A 20,051-nucleotide genomic window follows, 5' to 3' on the forward strand; every position below is an offset into this window, starting at 1 on the left:
TCGTTTGGGTAAAAAAAAACTTTATAAGAAAAGTACGCTATGTGTATTTGTAATGTTTGCATAAAGGTTTTTGAGTGTGATTTTCTGAAAATAATTGCAGTTAAATATAAAAGTTTGGCCTTACTTAATAAAACTTACTTTATAAAATTGTGTAAAAAAAATTGGGAACACATTAAGACATTAGAGCTGAAACTGACATTTTGCCTGTTTTTTATATTACAAGTAATTTGTGATTATTTGATCTTATTTACAAATGAAAATGTCACAATTCCAGCCTTACTGAGCATAGATGCAAACAGTCCCTTTGCACCACCTAGTGGTGATTTCTCAAATGTGTTTCAAATGTAGTTAGTTTATATTTACCTGTGCAGCCTTGAGAAATTAATAAGCAGTTTGGTTGACTACCTACTATATTCATTCACATGTCTGAAAATAGTGAATGAGTGAATGTGAAAGTTAAACCTCAGTATGTTCAGTTGACAGTGTGAACTCTTCAGTCCGACAGAGAGTAGCTTCACTCCTGAATCCTGAATGTCATTGTTACTAAGATCCAGTTCTCTCAGATTGGAGTTTGATGATTGTAAAGCTAAAGCCACAACTTCACAGTGCTGATCAGAGAGTCGACATCCAGCAAATCTATATTAGAGGAAAACAGCACAATGAGGAGATGGATGATTAAAGTCATGTTTTCTAAATTCTCTGTATTTTAACTAAATATTTACTATATTGTGTAACATATAGCAGAAGCACACAAGGTGAATTCTGAATATGGAGGTGAGTTGAAAGTGTGTAATGAAGCACAGCTGGATACTTCTCATCCTCATCACTGCTCACTTTAAAGGAAAAGTCCACTTACGGAACAAAAATTGACAGATAATGTACTCAGGACGTACGGCCAACAATGGAATAAATGGTACCCAAGGCATATTTTCAGACCAGTTTCATTAGAATAGGCTAATGCTATCAAAATTTATCTTGTAAATGTCATTATTGTTGGTTAATGAATTGTTTATCACTTTCGGCCAATAGGTTGCGCCATTACCAAATTAATGTGGCGTGGTCAGTGTGAGGTGACAATGGCACATATAAAATTTGGTGGCAATATGTCAAAGCTTTGCAAAGATACAGCCTCAGATGCTGTTTTACATCTTTTCGGCAAATTTGTTGATGCATTATACGAAAACCATTTTGTATATCAACACAACATCCATAACTTTTTGCTGGCATGGTCTGAAGAAGATACGAGTCAAATTTTGTGACCAACGGTCTAGGAGTAGTTAGAAAAAGTAGGTTTTTAACATGAATCAAAATGGCGGACAGGAAGTTAAGGCAATTTTGGCATAATTGGTATCGTTGTTCTCGGTATGACCCAGGGAATATTTTAATACCAATACAGTTACAATAGGCCAATGTAATCAAATGTTATTAGCATTTTTTGAAATTTCTCTATAACTTTAACTATCAGTTTTGGACACTGCAAAGCAAAACTGCACCCTATTTCTGCCTTTAGAAAGGAATGTTGTAAATCAGGGGTTGTTTTCATTCAAAGAAATGTCATGAAACGTGTTGTGAGAGATTATTTATTTTGGCTTCAGACCAGATTTTGTACTAATTTTTTTATCAAATCACAGGGCATACAAACACTGAACTCTATTTGAAAGCCTACAATAATTAATAAGTTCAATATAATAAGCAGTCCCCAGCCATACCTTGATAATGTGTAGACCAATTCATAAAGCACAAAGGATGATAACTCACGTTTTATAAATCATTTGTTTTAGTTTAAACAGGGATGTTTTATTAATTTGCCTCTGCATCCCGAGTGCGTGTCAGAGTCACACTGGAAACACCGCTTGGTATCAGCCGGTACGAACACACCTGAGCTTCATCAAGAAGAGGAGATTTAAGCAGAGGCAGGGAAAGAAAGGGTGAGCAAGCTCTCCACTTCACCCACTTACAGTGTTTTCTCCCTCTCGAGTGAGTGACAGATCAGCGCATCAAACATTGCATTGACACAGATCACTTTGTCCTTCACCAGAGTTCTGATTGCGCACACCTGCATCCCATTACCACGCCCCATATAAGACTCTCTCTTGAACTCTGTCTTTGTCTGGTCTACCGTTCACATCCCCTTCGCTAGCTCCAGACCCTATGCTTCAAGGATTCTTCGGTGTGTGCTACTGCCTCTCTGCTCTTCTCCTCTGACTTCCTACAACTCTTCATAACAAGGACAGTCAGATAAGCTACTTGAATACCCATTATTCGTGCACTCTGTTTATCTCAATCCTGTTAATAAAACATTCCAGTGTTTCTACTTACCGCTGTTTCTGGTCTCATCCCTGTGAAAATGTGACATACTCATTTCTTAATTTTTTTTTTTTTAAGATAAATCATGCAAATTAAATCAATGTTCTTACAATGGCATTTAATAAAAAGTAATCCAAATTTTATTATTGTATTTACTTTATAGCCTCTTTAATTGTATAATTATCCAAATTACTGTATACTGTAGAAAACATAAGCACACATTCATTGTAATATTTCACTGTAACAGTAGTCAAAAAGCTGGAACGTTAAGCATCTTGAAGAAACATAAATGAATAGAAATTAAATGTCATAATGCTATATTATTGTTTTTATTATTGCAAGAAATTTATTTCATTATATTATTTTTTTATCTACAGTGCTCAGTTAAAAGATAAAAGGACACTTATACTCGGTTATCTTTTGAAATTAAATTTAAAACTTTATAGTTGATTACAAGTCAGCAAAGTATGAAGGATTCTGAAATTTTAAAAAGTAAAATAATTGATTTTTATGAATCAATTATTATTATTATTATTAATATTGTTGGATGTGTTATTTGAATAAAAAAAGGTGAGGATCACAAATATTTTTCTTGGAAATGCTTCTTGTGTGTATTTACTAAGTAATAACATTATGTAACATTACTCACAGAGCTTTTCTGCAGTTCATCACAGCTGGTATCAGTCTTCTTCTACCCACATAAGATGTGTTGTATTTCATTAGGTCTAACTCATCTAGCACCTCCTCTGACATCTGAAGCATGTAGGCTATTGCTGAGCACTGAGCAGGAGAAAATTTCATCTCTAAATCTTTGTCTGATTTCACAAATTCCTGAATCTCTCTGGAGAGAGTCTGATCATTTACTTCTAGTAGACAGAGGAACAAATTGATGGATCTGTCAGCTGAGAGACTTGCACTTCTCTTGATCTTCTCTTTAATGTACTGTGAGGTGACTCTGATGCTCCCTGAGTTGTTTTTTCTGTGTGTCAGTAAATCCTGTAATAATCGCTGATTGGACTCCAGTGAGATGCCCAGCAGGAACCGCAGAAACAGATCTAGATGCCCATTTTTTATTTGAAGAGTTTGATTAACTGCTGATAGTAGTAACTCACACAGAGAGTTCCCCTCAGACCTGTCCAAATTATATTTATATTCCTCCGTCAGAAGCAACTGAAATGGCTCCATGTTATTCATTAGATGTGAGTACAACACATACAAAGCAGCTAGAAACTCCTGAAAGCTCAGATGTATGAAGCAGTAGACTTTTCTCTGATGAAACACATATTCCTCCTTAAAGATCTCAGTGCAAATTCCAGAATACACTGAGGCATCAGTGATATTTATGCCGCTCTCTCTCAAGTCCTCCTCATAGAACATCACATTGCCCTTCATAAGCTGTTTGAAAGCCACTTCAGCAAGTTTCACAATCATTTCTCTGTTGGACTGCAATAGTTTCTCTGGATCTTTATCTTCATACTTCTGATTCCTCATGTTGATCTGAATCAGCAGGAAGTGAATGTACATTTCAGTCAGAGTTTGGGGGATTTCTGAACTCAAATCTTCTTTCAGGAGCTTCTGAAGCACAGTGGCTGAGATCCAGCAGAAGACTGGGATGTGGCACATGATATGGAGGATTCTTGCTCTTCTAATGTGCGAGATAATTCTGCTGGCTTGACACTCATCACTGATTCTCCTCCTGAAATATTCCTCCTTCTGAGGCTCATCAAATCCCTGAATTTCTGTCACACGGTCAATGTATTTGGAGGGGATCTGACTCACTGCTGCTGGTCTGGAAGTGATCCAAATGAGAGCAGAGGGAAGCAGCTTTCCTTTCATGATGTTTGAGATCAACACACCCACTGATGACGTCTCAGTCACATCACAAACTTGCTGAATGTCTGAAAACATCAGTGTGATTCTGCTTTCATCCAGACCATCAAAGATGAACACAACTTTACACACCTCATAAATCTTTGAGTCCAGATTTTGAAGTTCAGGATGGAAGTCCAGTAGAAGTCTGTGAAGAGTGTACTGGTGATCTTGAATCAAGTTCAGCTCTCTAAATTGAAGCACAAACATGAAATCTACATCCTGATTGGCTTTCCCCTCTGCCCAGTCCAGAATGAACTTCTGCACAGAGACAGTTTTTCCAATTCCAGCGATGCCTTTAGTAAGAACAGTCTTGATTTGGTTTTTCTCCTCACATCCTGGTTCAGGTGAGGGTTTAAAGATTTCATTGCAGCAAATTGGAGTGTCTTGTGAGTGTTTTGTTCTGGTTGTTTTCTCCATCTGTAAAACCTCGTGTTCTTCCTTCAATCCTTCACTCTCTCCCTCTATGATGTAGAGCTGTGTGTAGATACTGCTAAGGAAGGTTTGATTCTCTTGTAGTTTGATTCCTTCAAATATGTGCTCATACTTGTTCTTCATACTGATTTTGTGTTGTTTTTTGACTTGCTGTAGCTCATCGTATACTGGTTGCTGAAAAGCCAGGTCTCCAATCTGATCATCTCTATCCACACAGCAGAAACAAGAACCACACAAAGAATTAATCTTTTCATGAATTTTTTCATTTTTGAGAAGGGGGGTTGCCGAGCTGTTCTTGGGGGTGTTTACACAGCAGTTGGTTTGAATGCCAAATTTCTAAAGCTCACAAATACAGCCTATATTATATCTGCGTAGCCTTTTTGCTCCTTGTAATGATAATGATATTGAAAGTCCAGTCAAATCAAATACGTAATGAATGTCATGTGGCATTCAATGACACATAACAAGTAAGTTTCAATATTAATAATAATGTTATATGCCTTCATTTGATAATCAGAAAATTTAAAAAAAACAATGTAGAATTTCTGAGGGAAAAAAAAAACATTCATAAGAATATTTTAGTAATAAATTTTAATAAAGTATGCATTTACTAAAATTAGACATGCTAAAACAGAATTTGATAACAAGAAAACATATGGTGAGAAAACATTTCATAGCGACCTAAACATGTCATTTTTGTTAAACTTTTAATAAACTGATGTGAAATTGTATGTTTCCGAATTTTAATTAATTCATTCTTTTTGATGAATACAATTTAATTTAACCATTAAAAAGGAGTCGAGAAAAATTAAAATGGGGGAAAAAAGTGGAATCCAGAAAAAAATAACATGGAAAAAACTGAATTTGGAATAAAATAAAATGGAATTTGGGAAAAAATAAAACGGATTTCATAGGACCCTACCTATAATATACACTACCATTTAAAAATAAAGGTCAGTAAGATTTGTTAATGGATTAATAAAAAGTTTGCATTGGTTTGTTTAAAAAATACAGTAAATCTACCATTTCAAAAAAAAAAAAAAAAAAAAAAAAAAAAAAAAAAACTTTCTATTTGAATATATTTTAAAATGTGTTTTCCTCTTGTGCTAAGCTTCATTACTCCAGCTTTCAGTGTCACTTGATCTTTCAGAAATCATGCTAATTGTTGCTTAAGAAACATTTCTTATTATTATTATTTGAAGATCTAAAATGTAACTGACTATAACAAATATATAAATCAGGACAGCACTAAAATAATAACTATTTTGAAAATGAGGAGCATTTGTTTTCCATATTTCTACAACCCGAATTCCAGAAAAGTTGGGACTTTTTGTAAAATGCCGTAAAATCAAAAATACGTTGTTTGTTCTCTTTAATCTTTATTTAATTGGCTGAAGTACAAAGAAAAATTATCCAGTGTTTTTACTGGCCAACTTTTTTGTATTAACAACTATATTGTTAATACAAACACATTTTGATCCATCAACCAGCTTTGCTTGCAAAGACTCAGACGCTCCTTTTATATCCAAACATACCCTCACCTATTACCAATTCACCTTCTTGCTGTGAACTGTTTCAAAGCAGTTTATTTGGTTGTTCTATAACCTTTTCACTTTTATTCTGCCTCTGTTGCAGCTTTTTGGAGTGTGTTGCAGACTTCAAAATAAAAATTTGTTTATATTTAGAAAATACATTTGAATAAATACATTACAAGTTGATGAGTAAAAACTTTGGAAACTTTTGTCAATTAAATAACTTTTTCTTTTAGCAATTTATAATTATTTTTTTAAAAGGTCTTATCTAGAAAAATAATCGGTCATTTCCTAAAACAAACAAACAAAAAAAAAACTATATACTTTTTAACCTCAAATGCTCATCTTGTCTAACTCTGCAATGCCCATGCGTACTCTGTGTAATCCGGGTCAATATATATTTAGGGTGTGTAGAAAAATTACCATCTCATTTTCTCCTCCAACGTCAAAATCGTCCTACATTGCTGTTTTTACCTTTTTTTGTAAAGGCCGTTTGACCTTCTTTGCATGTTTACTTTGTAAACTGGGTCTGTACTTCTGCAGCAATGTAGGCCAATTTTAAAGTTGGAGGAGAAAATGAGACAGGAGTTTTACGACATACCCTAACTATATTGACCTGGATCACACTGAGTACACATGTGCATAGCAGAGCTGGACAAAACGAGCATTTGAAGTTAAAAAGTATAAAATTTTTTATTTTACTTTAGAAAATGATCGACAGTTTCTCTAGATAAGACCCTTATTCCTCGGCTGGGATCTTTAGAACCCTTTTGAAGCTGCATTTAAACTGCATTTTGGAAGTTAAACTTGCGGGCACCATTGAGTCCACTATATGGAATTCCTGAAAAAACGTTTTCCTCAAAAAACATCATTTCTTTGTGACTGAAGAAAGAAAGGCATGAACATCTTGGATGACAATGGGACATTATCTGTAAATTTTTGTTCTGGAAGTGAACTACTCCTTCAAACAACCATGTTGGAAGATGCACACGTCTATACAGTACTATATTAGTGTCACTGGAATTTGATGGTGTATCTGGTGAATTAGCTGTCAGTGATCAAACTACTGATTTTGTCAGTGTTTTGTGAATGGTTGAAATCCCAAACATGAGCCAGATACTGAATGTTGAAATGGGTTCTGATGAAGACAGTGATGATGGTAAAATGTGTCTGTTCAAAGTCAACCCTTCCAAGATTCAAAAGGTAATGACTGGGGAAACGTTCATGCATTTAAGGGTTAAAAGGTTTGGTACACTTTATTTTAAGGTGTCATAATACAGAGTAATTACCTAATTAGGTACTTAGTAGTAGCCATTGTACTTACATGAAACAAAATGTATTAGTTACCATGTAACTAAGTTATGGAACAGCCTGTAATTACAGTTTGTAACTATGTAGATGTAATAGGCAGCCACTGTTACACATATGTAACAGACGGAGTCTGTTACTCAGCTACATAAGTAACCAAAAGATTGTTACATGTGTGTTGCACACTTTTTTTTAAACATTTCTTTGGGCTTTTCAGGCCTTTTTATTGTGATAGAACAGCAGAGAGATGACAGGAAAGAGCTGGGAGGAGAGAGGGGAGCGGGATCAGCAATTACCTCGAGATGGGAATCAAATTCAGGTCACCGTGAGCGCAGTTGCGCTATATGTCGACGCACTAAGCATGAGGCTATTGGCGCCGACTATGTGTTGCACACTTTATACAACATAATTAATAATGTAAGTACACAGACATAAGCTACTTAAAATAAAGTGTATCAAGATTGTACTTAAGTGTACAAGTAGCTGTGTAACAGACTCGGCCTGTTACATATGTGTAAGAGTAGCTGCCTATTACATCTAAATAATAAACTGTAATGACAGACTAACTTACAAGTTACATCAAGTCAAGTCAAGTCAAATTTTATTTATAGAGCACAAGTTTAACACAACCGTAGTTGATCCAAAGTGCTTTACAAACAATAAACAGCAAAGGATAAAACAAATATAAGAGCAATTAAAATGAAAATTCATAACACAACAATTTAACACAAATTAATTTTGCAAAATACATGCACAACATCACCCAAATGCTAATAAGTAAAAATATGTCTTTAAGCTCGATTTAAAAACATCCAATGATGTAGAAGCTCTGATGTGCAATGGTAAACTGTTCCAGAGTTTTGGGGCAACTACTGAAAAAGCCCGATCACCCTTTGTTTTACAACGTGAACGGGGAACGGATAGTAGTAACTGATCATTAGATCTTAAAGACCTAGAAGCTGCATAAGGTGTGATAAGATTACAGATATAGTCTGGGGCAGAATTATGCAGTGCCTTATATGCAAAAAGAAGAATCTTAAAATCAACTCTAAATTTTATAGGGAGCCAGTGCAATGAAGCAAGAACAGGGGTGATGTGATCCCTTTTCTTAGTTCCTGTTAAGAATCTGGCTGCCGCATTTTGAACCATCTGTAACCGAGAGAGTGTAGATTGAGGTAGGCCAACGTACAAAGAGTTACAGTAATCCAGACGAGAAGAAATTAACGCATGAATTACAATTTCAAGGTCTTTACTGGATAAAAAGTGTTTAACCTTAGCCAATGATCTGAGATGAAAAAAACTACTCTTTACAACTGTATTTATATGCTTGTCAAAGTGAAGAAAAGGATCAGGATGGACTCCAAGATTCTTTACGTAGTCGTGTAGGTTGTTACTTAGAGAACCTAACTGTGTTTTGATAGAGTTATTTGTAACAGCAGGGCCCAGTAGCAACACCTCGGTTTTATTTTCATTAAATTGCAAAGAGTTTTTTGCCATCCAGGTCTTGACTTCACTAAGACATAACAAAAGATGATCAAATGAAAAATCATTTCCTGGTTTGAGTGGAAAATATAATTGGAGGTCATCGGCGTAAAAATGAGGAAGCATATAAATGGAGAACAAAAGAGGTCCAAGAATGGATCCCTGTGGAACACCACACTGGATAGGTGCAACGGGAGAAGTAAAAGATCCAATATTTACAGAGAAAGTTCTTCCCTTTAAATATGAGGCAAACCACTCTAAGGCTAAACCCTGCACCCCGACAACACACTCAAGTTGGTTCAGAAGAATATTATGATCAACCGTATCAAATGCAGCACTTAAGTCCAGGAGTATTAAGATAGCAGAAGATCCAGAATCAATAGACAGCAGAATGTCATTTGTGACCTTCAGCAATGCAGACTCGGTACTATGCAGTGCTCTAAAACCAGATTGAAACGGATCTAAAATATTATGTGCATCCAGGTATGAAGTAAACTGTGATAGTACAACTTTTTCCAAAACCTTGAAATGAACGAAAGTTTAGAAATAGGACGATAGTTGTTATGTACTGCAGGGTCGAGATGAGGGCCTTTCAATAAGGGTTGAATGATAGCATGTTTAAAACTTTCAGGAAATGCCCCATTTATTAAAGAGCTGTTTACAATAGCTAAAAGAGTAGGACTGATTGTACCTAAAACCTCTCTAAACAAACAACCTGGCAATACGTCAGATTGACAAGATGTGAGTTTCATCTGAGAGATTATTTTGAGTAATTAAGATGAAGACACTGGCTGAAAGTTTATAAAACTACTAGTTGAGTGTGCCAGATTAGTGAGATCTAAGTCAGAAAAGAACTGTGATCTAATATCTTCTATTTTCTGAACAAAAAAATCTGAAAATTGTTTACAAGTCTCAGTATTGACATCAGGAACTGAACAAACAGCAGGATTAAGGACAGAATTTATAGTTTTAAAAAGAACATTAGGCCTATTGGCATTTTTTGCAATCAAGTTGGAAAAATATTTGGATTTTGCCTCCTTAACAGAATCTTGATAAGAGATTAAGGAGTTTTTAAAAATTTGGTAAGAAACCTGAAGTCCATCTTTTTTCCACCTGCGCTCAGCCCTCCTACACTCTTGTCTGAGAGTGCGAGTGAATGCATTTAACCAGGGTTGAGGACTAAGCTTAAGTTTTTTGCGCTTAAGTGGAGCAACTACATTTAAAGCATTACAACAGGCAGAGTTAAACGTTTCAACCAATAGTTCAGTATCCATACAAGATGACAAAGAGGCATTTGAATTTGAAATAAACTTGGAGTAAGACTCACAGAATTTAACAGCAGTATTAGCATGAAAAACACGAGAGAAATGTACAGACTGAGAAAGAATAGGCTGAACATATGAAATAGCAGGCTCAAAGATAACAGGATAATGATCAGAAATGCCAGCATCAGATATTTCTGAGATATGTACAGAGAAACCACGAGTCAAGACTAGATCCAGCGTATGGCCTCCATTATGTGTAGGACTTGAGACAGACTGTACAAAATTGAGTGAATCCATAAGGCTCATAAAGTGTTTAACCATAGGTTTAGAAGGACAACAAACATGAATGTTAAAGTCCCCTAACACCAATATTCTGTCACAACGAGACACTTGAGTAGATAGAAATTCCGAAAACTCATGAATAAATGTCGAACAGACTTTAGGTGGTCTGTAAACTAATGCACAGAGCAGAGGGCCATTTAAATCCATTTTTAAAAGTTGCACCTCAAAACTGAGAAAAGCATCAACAGGCAGAAGTCTACATTTAAATGAGTTTTTAAAAACAGTGGCTACGCCACCACCATGTCCACTTGGTCTGGGAGTGCTGTAGGAGGAACAGTCAGAGGGGGACAGCTCACCAAAAGATGACATGTCACCATTTTTTACCCAAGTTTCAGTCATAAACAAAAAGTCCAAGGCATGAGAAATAAAAAAAAAAATCATTTAAAATAAAAGTTTTATTTGCCAGTGACCTAGCATTCACTAGAGCCATTTTGAATGGTGGGTGAGTAATCGTTGAAGAAGTGGAAATGCCTGATAGAGCACCCGATGAAACAGATTCCAGATGACGGAGATTCTTAAAGTTCACGGTCCCATTTTCCCAACGAGCTTTTGTATGCCATAGGCGAAAAGAAGACCAAACAGCAGGTATCGTAACTCCAGTAGCTGAGGTAGTAGAAGCAATCTTTGTACACTGTCCACGACGGGAGCCCCGATGTATATAACGGGGCCGACGAGCAATTCCAAGTGCGACACAGTGATCGCGGAGTTCGACGTGCAGTTTTGGACAGATTTTAAAATTCAAAGAATGCAAGTCCGAAGATGAATAAAATGGCATATTATAATTCCACAAGCCGGAAGGCAGTAATGAATCCTGCAAAACCGCGCGGAATGTAATAAAAACAGACAAGCCCACAACGAGCATCAGAAGGAAAGACATCCTACAGCCGCATATACTCAGCCAGGTTTTAAAAACACGCGTTAGCCAGCACACCAAAAAACTAGGCCACTTTACAACGCAATTACTTGGCAAGGCAGCCCTTTTTAAGACCACCTCCACCAACCCACTGCGCAAAGATGTGAAAGACACGTCCAAACAACGTCTTTTGTACGTCGTTTTTGAATATTGACGTAATCTAGACGTCCGTCAGACATCTAATGTTTAGTGGGAAGACAAGCACATGACCAGCAACCAACAACCGACACCCCGAAAGAAAGTGTTAACTTACTCACGGAGGACGGTAGAACAGTCGTTACGTGGTGGCGAAAGCTCGCGTTTGGCAGTACAGCTTTATAAGCGGATAACTCCGGTTTTGAGTGAAAAATGTGGTAAGTACATTTTGTTTCATGTAAGTACAACAGCTAGTACTAAGTACTTAATAAGGTAATTACTCCGTATAATATACTTTGATAAAAAATTCTCAATGGTTTTGTAAAGCATTACCCTTTTTACCTTGTCAAAATGATCTCTGCAAAAATCATCTCATTCTAAGGGGTTGTTCCTTTAAATGCAAATGAGCTCTGCTCACCCCGCCCCTCTCTTCTCTCTGTGGAATGACGAACTTGTTTACTTTAGCTGCATTTAGCCACGTTTAGCTGCTAAACTTCCTAACTACCACGTTATAAAGAAAGGCGATCACAAAGATTAATAAAAAATGCTTATATTTACTTCTGCTGTAAGTGAAGCTGGATCATGAATGATTTGCGTGAACATAGACGGATATATGTAGATCGGGAGGTGCATTCCATTCACAAACAAACATAATCTACTGCATCTTCAGCGGCTCAGATGTCGGGAGTAAATGACGACCACTATGTTCATTATTACATCCAGCAACACAACACCTCAGTCGCTGAATTGGAGATATTCTTGTCTAATTTACATCCCTGTTCTGGCATCAAAACATGTAAAGTTACTGGACTGTGACAGCTGGTCTAAGGTAAGAGCTCATGTCAATTAACTATCATGGGAGCGGCCTCTGTCGGTGTGACGGCACACTTGAAAAAGTGGACATTATTTTTACAGACTAATTAAAAACCACTGCATGGATTTTTCTCATTATAGGGTAGATTTGTACATACACTGCCAACACACATTAATGTTCAAACAACATGAAAAAGTGAACTTGGCATCCGATGACCCCTTTAAAATAAAGTATATTTTAAGTAATAAAGTTTTTTTTTTTTTTTTTTTCCCATAATGTGATATTGATATTTTGTGTAAATAAGCTGTAAAATTATGCATTCCATTTTTTTTTCTTGTATGGGCTCCTTGTGCGACTCCTGGCAAGATGCTGCCGTGGGTGGTTGCCCATATCACCCATGCCTAAATCCCCCACTTAAGATACTTTTAATGGACATAGAGCTCTCACTGTAGATGTGACAGTGAGGCCCAAAAAATTAAATAAACCTTTGAACAACAAAAAGTTGTTTAAGTTATAATTTATTTCTTGTCTCCAATAATAGTTATTCACTCACCTGGGATAAAAGGTCACTGCTTCATCACTGAATAAAATAGGTGCTCCCATTGATTGTTCACTCTTCATAGAAACACAGCTGGGCTTTGGAGATGCTGCTCTATGATTCTGATGAACAACATCACCCTCCTCTCTCTCTTCATTGAGGCTCATTTTAGAGGCAGTGCTTTCACTTCTGCATTTGGAAACAGAAATTGCCACGGCTTAAAAAAAATGCCTTTATTGTAACAATGGCTTAGTTTGACTAAGTGTCTCTAAGAATATTTATTTAATGTAGTTTCATAAGAGCTCTATGCAAATTGTCCAACATTTTGCGCTTTTATAATAGTGTTTTCCATGAGAACTCATGGACAGAGTGCGGTGTATTTATTTGAAATTAACATATATTTTATAAAGAACACCACTTTCTCACATAAGAGAATCACAATACTGAAAAAGCATTTTCAGCTGATTTCAAATAAATATAATGGATTGATCAGAAATAGATCTAATTAATAGAAATAATTAGATCCAGTCTTGGATCAGTACACAGTGCGAACGCATTGTGTGAAAGCACAATAAGCCCGTGCTACTTCTGCAAACTTTCCACACACTGACCGCAAACGGATCACATATAAAATGGCCCTTAACGCTGGCAGTCAGTCTTTTTCGTCACTCAGTGTGGTGTCGTGTGCATAACCTAATAAATGCTCTTGATGTGAAGGCGGAAAAAACATTAACCCAAACCAATTCATATACTGCGCGAAATATTATGAAAAGCTATTCATGAAAAGCTAGTGATTATCATATAATATTTTGTTACGAAGAGTAACAGTTGTCTAAAAGAATCATTCTTACTCCGAGTATTGTTTGCAGTAAACCGATCGAGTTTGATACAAATAAGTCGAACTACACAAATACACAAACACAAGTAAGATATCACCCAGTTTATGAGAAGGACATTATACTGGACTTACCATAAATATGTTGGAACTTAAAGCTTTGCTTTACACCAGTCTGAAATGGCGTCTTATCAAAAGATAAATTCAAACTTTCAGTTTCGATTTCTATGAACGATGACGTGACAAGCAACTGAGATACAATAGTGTGTGATGTCATGATGTCACAATGTTATTTCAAAATAATATAATATGTTATTTCATAATATAAAGATTTTATGCATTACGGCCAAAAAAACCCCAAAGAACAGCTGAGATAAACAGTATACCTCGGCGATATTTTTTTTTAAGTTTACACGGCAATATAACACAAACAATGGTCAAGTAGACGTACTTTAAATTTCGATTGAACGAAAGAATGAATGCAAGTAAAGCGAATATTGCACGTCATTAGTCTCTAAATAATCCCGTATGAAATGTCCATTAGAATCTATATGAAAAAACTCAGAATATACTTGTCAATATTTCTTTATTATATGCACCCTGAACACCATTTTACTGAAAACACCATTAATATTATATTTGCAGTTCCCACTTCTTTGAATTTAAATTTATAGAACTACAGGAGGCATAACTGTATACAGAATTATGTAAATGAAGAAAACAAGTTTACCATTACTTTTTACTAACACTGCAAGTTATACATTGTTGGCATTGACATGTAGATAACAAATAATATGCCTTTTTACTGCTGCTGGTGGAGGATCACATCAAAATCAGTTCATCCCTCTCTTCCACTTCAGCACAACTTTTATTAATTTAAACCAGGAATATGTTTCCTGCAGCAAAAAAAACAGTCCTGAGAACAAAACCCTGCACACAAATCTTCGGCATAAAAGCACAGCAGTTCACCTGTACTCATCCTGGTAGCCCTGTGAGAACCTCTTCCAGTTGACCACACCTTAAAATGTAAAAACAAAATCCATATAAATATTTCAACATAATTTTTAACTGGAAAAATTTGCACTGAAGAAAAAAAAAAAAAAAAAAAGTACTATCCAGCAAGGCAAAATGTGCTCTTTTCCGGAACACTTCATTTGTGACCACTTCCCTAAACAGCCTACACGCTAGAGAAACGGTCCGGTATGCGGAATTGCCATCTTCTGAAACAACTTCCTTGAGAATTTCGGACAGGATTTCTGTTGAGACAAAGCTGTTGAGACAAAAATATAAACATTCATATTTGTTTAGAATTGTATATAAAAGCTGTTGGAAAAATATATAACACTGACTACAAACAATGTGTTTAGACAAACCTGATATATTGTTGTCACAGCTGCAGGCTCTGAATAAAACAAACATGATATATGAAGAGTTCAGATGCAAAACCAGCTAAATCCATCTGATGTCTTTCTTTAAGAAATGCATTTTTATCAGGCTCAGATGTATAGGTTTCTATGTAAGTACCAGTACTTCTGATTGGGCTGAGACTGGGATTTTAGCGAGTTTGAAGTAAAAGTATTTGATGGACGTATAATATGTGTTGAGAGCATTCACTCAGTATCATTATCTCATTTTTGACTGAGATGGCTTTTAGCTGGTTTTGCATCTCATCTCTTCATATATTAATGTCCTTTTATAATAATATTAAACTAAATATATTAATGATGCTAAAAATAAATAAATATTAATAGGTACCTACAACACACATGACCAAGTACAGTACATAAACATGATACTTTCAAATCTGAACAATTATATAGCCATTACAACTAAAAATAATGGCCACCCCTGCTGAAAAAGTACACTTTTGGAATTAATAGTGCTTAATGTATATATGTATGCATGTACATGCACAATGAATAACCTGCTTTGTCCAACTCTCTCTGAAGACATTTCCTTTTGTACTGTGAACCTCCTCCTCTTGTTGGTTGAGTGCTAAAGAACAAATTTCACAATATGTATAGTTTTTTTTTTTTTTTTTTTTTTTTTGTACAAAATGATTTTATCCTATTGGTGACAGACCTATTTAATATTAAAGTACATACAAAAAATTAAATAAAACATTTAAATGCTTTCAACTTCTATTAAGTTGTATGTACACCAAAGAAAGTTACTGAAAGTGTTCATGTTTTAAAAATAAATGTTATTTGAATGTTTCCTTTTTCAGTTGTTCAAAATATTGTGACATGTATCGTATCATGAACCCTGTATCAATATATGTATTGAATTGTGAGCCAAGTGTATCATTAGTGCAGAGTAGTGCAGAGTAATGTTTAGTGTAAGTTAATATGCCAACAGCTACAGACATTTGCAGAGTTTAATTAAATAAACATTTGTTAGTTTTTACATAAAATGTTTTACAGTTTTCTCTGTCCATTTTCAGCTGTAAATGAAATTTGCAAGTCTCCTGTGAAGAAAAATTACATGGAACTATTTGGGGATGAAGTACTGAATATCACTCAACCCGTCTTTATCTTATTTGTGAACAAATGTCAGATCTGTGGTTTGTTACTGCACCATTAATGCAACTCAACGAAAACTCCAATGAACAAAATAAACAGTGTTGGGCAAGCTACTTGGAAAATGTAGTGAGCTAAGCTAACAGTTACTCTTCATTAAATGAAGCTTAACTACACTAAAGCTACAGCCTTGGGTAATGTAGCAAGCTAAGCTACAGCAACATGGCAAAAGTAGTTTACTACATCTAAGCTATTTTTTACATTTTCATTTTTCTATTGAACCAACATCATACCAAGTCAATGCTCACTCAGTGATCAATTAAATTGTTAGTCATACAGGCATAAAAGTCCAGTTTAATTGTTTATTCAACCTCTCTTCCAAACCAATTTGGCAACAAAAATCAGTATAATGTACAGGGCTGGGTTTATCTCATATTTTGGGGGGTTAGGGGGGTTGAATTCTTTCTTGAAAAACTATGGCACCTGTTTCAGAATGTTGAATGAATAAAACAGGGAAAACACGAAATTTTATATAAAATAATTTATACATGTAATTGAATAACATAGTCTATATATGAATGGGTGTTTGTCAACTGATTGCATGCCATCAGAGTTTACAGTGTTGACAGCTTCGTAAAAAAAATAGCCTAATGGAAGTGCTGTAGTTTTGCTGTATATAGCTGCTGAAATATGACAGACCGCACAAAAACAGCACTTTAATTTACTGCCATTTTTAAAGATAGTAATTGATTTCATGAATACAAGACTGTGAATAAAAAACAAGTGCCAAATGTAAGCCAGATTTGGCCCAGACCCTGTTACTATCTGGGAAGCAAAGCTAAATTCTATTGTAAATTTGTTAACAGTAAGAATATTTAACCGAATCAAGCTGCTATTTTCGTTTGCCTAAGTTTTTTTTAAAAAACATGCTAACATAAATTGTACGTCTTTGAGAGGAAAAATTAAACCTGACAGGTCACGGCGGCTATAGGCCTATAAGTCACATTTTATTATATTCTGAAATGAACAGGCCTACAGCGTAATGTTATAATGTTCCGACATTATTTCCCTCACTCCACAACAAATCCTTTAACTTTAGTCGTATTCAGAACCGAACGAGGATGAAAATAAATAAATAAATAAATTTGCCTAAACAATCCAAAACAAATTTAAAGCGAAACTGAAAGTAAAGTTGGGCTTATGTAGACTACCTCTCTCGCCACAAATACAAATGTTTCCATATCTGCAATGTATTTGAAGCGAAAATATTATGCATTGGGTAAGCTTTGTACTTCATGCACGTCGACGGAAAATATCATGATGAGCAAAAATGTGCCACGGGACCGGTGTTCACGCTGAACTTCACGTAACACACACTATTTAAATTGACTAGTGTAACTTTTGGGTGACTGTGTTTTATTTTTCAAATGAACAGGCTGCAGTGATTAATTGAAGTGTTAATCCCAAAAATGTCAAAATTTAAGTTTTTACTCCTTGCATTAATATTTGGTCCCCACAATGGAGATTATACCTGTACAGGCACACACAATTAATTAATCAGACTCAATTACAATTTTTTTTAAAAAAATATTTAATTGTCATATTTTTTTCAAAAGTTTTTATTACTATTTTAAGTTTTATTTCTATTATTTTTAGGCTGACCTCAAATGGACTTTGCTTATCATTTGAAAATGTTCCCTTCAACTAAATTATATGATTTTTCTACACACCCAAAACAGAATGGTATCTGGCTGTAAGAGAGCTAAAAAATGCTTTCACCACGTCTCCCTTTTACAATACTATTTTCAGGCTTGATAATCATAATGTGGCATAATTTAAAAACTGATACTTCAACTTTTGACAAAATATGATTTCATATACTGATAATAGTCATTTTATTTCCAAATAAAATCCAAAAACAAAATTTAGTGAGTAGGATGAGCCAATAAGTGATCCTCTGCTGCCATCTTCAGGTTATGAAATCCGTGAGAGAAAACAACATTATTAATAATAAGAGTTACGTTATAATAATAATAATAATAATAATAATAATAATAATAATAATAATAATAATAAATATAATTCAAGGTATACTGACTTAAATTTACATGTCAGATGATAAAAAATAAATTAACAACATAGATATAAATATAACTTTGACTATTTTAGACCTCACGTGCGAAGCCCGCGAAAGAACCAGAGGCTATATAAGCTGCGGTCCGCTCACATCACGCGCACAATCGGACTCCCTTTGACTGAGCGGTCATCGCTTGACGGAAGAGCTTTATCAGGTAAAGTATTTCTGTGTACGTAAGTGTAAAATTGACGGACTGTCATTTAAATGTACCATATCTAAGCCTACTGTTCACATAGACGAGTCTTTCCGTCTTTATTTTCTATGGGCCGCTCTTCAGCACCGCTGACTAACTGTTACCGTTAATACCGTTATCTGTATGACGTCATTTGCGCAGATCTGCTAGGATTGAGAAAACCTCACATTCATGTCGGTCAAGGTAACGTTAGTTAAAAAATATATTCATTTTACACATATCAACAATAATATTTTCACACTTAAATTGTGTTGTCTCAGATTTGAGAGAGCGCGCGACACTGACGCACACTGAACGCGCGCGTGCTCTCTCTCTCTACGTGTGTGAGCGAGCGAGAGACAGAAAGACTCACAGGCCAATGTAGCCTATCCTTATCATAATAATAATAATAATAATAATAATATTTTTTTTTGTTTTTATTAATAACAAATAATTACAATAAAAGTAAAAGATTTAGGCCTGTGTATACAGCAGGGAAGAAAAAAATAATTATATTCAATAATGAAAATATTTATTCTTTTTTCTTTCTTTTTTTTAGGTTGTCCTCCGATTGTTGTAAGTGATCAATCTAGTCATTCTGCATCTTGGACTTGCCATGTTCAACACACTGGTAAGTCAATAATCATTTATTAAAAATCAGTACATTTTAATTTGTACAGATATATGATTCTTTTTTTTTCTCCCCTTTGTTTTTGTGTCAGTAGCTGCTGCACCCCAAATGCTCCACAGCATTGAGCGGCTTTGGCTTTGTAAGTATATTGTTTTCGGCTGACTGTCAAACACATTCACAATATTTGTATGCAGCAGTTTTTTAATTTATGTATTCATTAGTGGTTAGTGAAATATAATTATTTAATTACACAACACACTATGTGAATAGTGTAATGTGCCTTCCTGTTATACCACTTTTAATCTTTTTTTGATGTATTTTTTATTTTTTTGTCAGATTTGTCAAGATCATCTGAAAAGAGTGCATCTGTGCCATGTAAGTAATTAAATGTTATTTTGCTATAGAGTAGATGTGTAAATGTATGTTTACTTTTAGGAAATTAAAATAGGCCATAATATCTTAAGATTAATTTTGTTGTTCTGATTGAGTCAGGGTGTTGTGAGTGGTCAAGTATATGGCCAAAATTAATATTATTACTTTTACAAACATTTTACATGTAATATTTTGAATACTCTATTACCCATAGCTGTAAACTGCACCATTTCACAGGCTGTGATATTCGCCAAAGAGTGCATTGCCAAGTAGTGCAGGGTGCCCAAACTTTTATAAGACTTTTTCTCTTTTTGTTATTTTTAAACTGTAAAGTTGTATTAGTTTAAAATCAAATCTACAACATAATTAAGTCTGCAAAAAGTGAAAAAGCGGTCTAAATACTTTTTAAAATGACTAACCACATAAAGTGTTTTTTTTTCCTCTC

At 35.0% G+C, this 20,051-nt stretch overlaps 1 protein-coding gene and 1 long non-coding RNA gene across 2 annotated transcripts; one reads left to right on the top strand and one right to left on the bottom strand.

Moving 5' to 3' along the window:
- Positions 1-6: 6 nt before the first annotated feature.
- On the bottom strand, positions 7-13,990 carry LOC127157919 (protein NLRC3-like). Its single transcript, XM_051101097.1, has 4 exons — positions 13,911-13,990; positions 12,956-13,129; positions 2,957-4,816; positions 7-636 (listed from the first exon to the last, which is right to left on the bottom strand). The coding sequence occupies exons 2-4, from the start codon at positions 13,105-13,107 to the stop codon at positions 402-404; spliced, it is 2,247 nt and encodes a 748-aa protein (XP_050957054.1). The 5' UTR covers positions 13,108-13,129; positions 13,911-13,990; the 3' UTR covers positions 7-401.
- A 4,549-nt stretch (positions 13,991-18,539) lies between these two features.
- On the top strand, positions 18,540-19,610 carry LOC127157920 (uncharacterized). The gene is made up of 4 exons (XR_007826025.1): positions 18,540-18,585; positions 19,163-19,234; positions 19,329-19,373; positions 19,571-19,610. It is a non-coding gene; the product is annotated as an uncharacterized LOC127157920 (long non-coding RNA).
- The last annotated feature ends 441 nt before the right edge of the window (positions 19,611-20,051 follow it).

Source organism: Labeo rohita, unplaced genomic scaffold, assembly GCF_022985175.1.
Source record: "Labeo rohita strain BAU-BD-2019 unplaced genomic scaffold, IGBB_LRoh.1.0 scaffold_1255, whole genome shotgun sequence".
Classification (NCBI taxonomy): domain Eukaryota; kingdom Metazoa; phylum Chordata; class Actinopteri; order Cypriniformes; family Cyprinidae; genus Labeo; species Labeo rohita.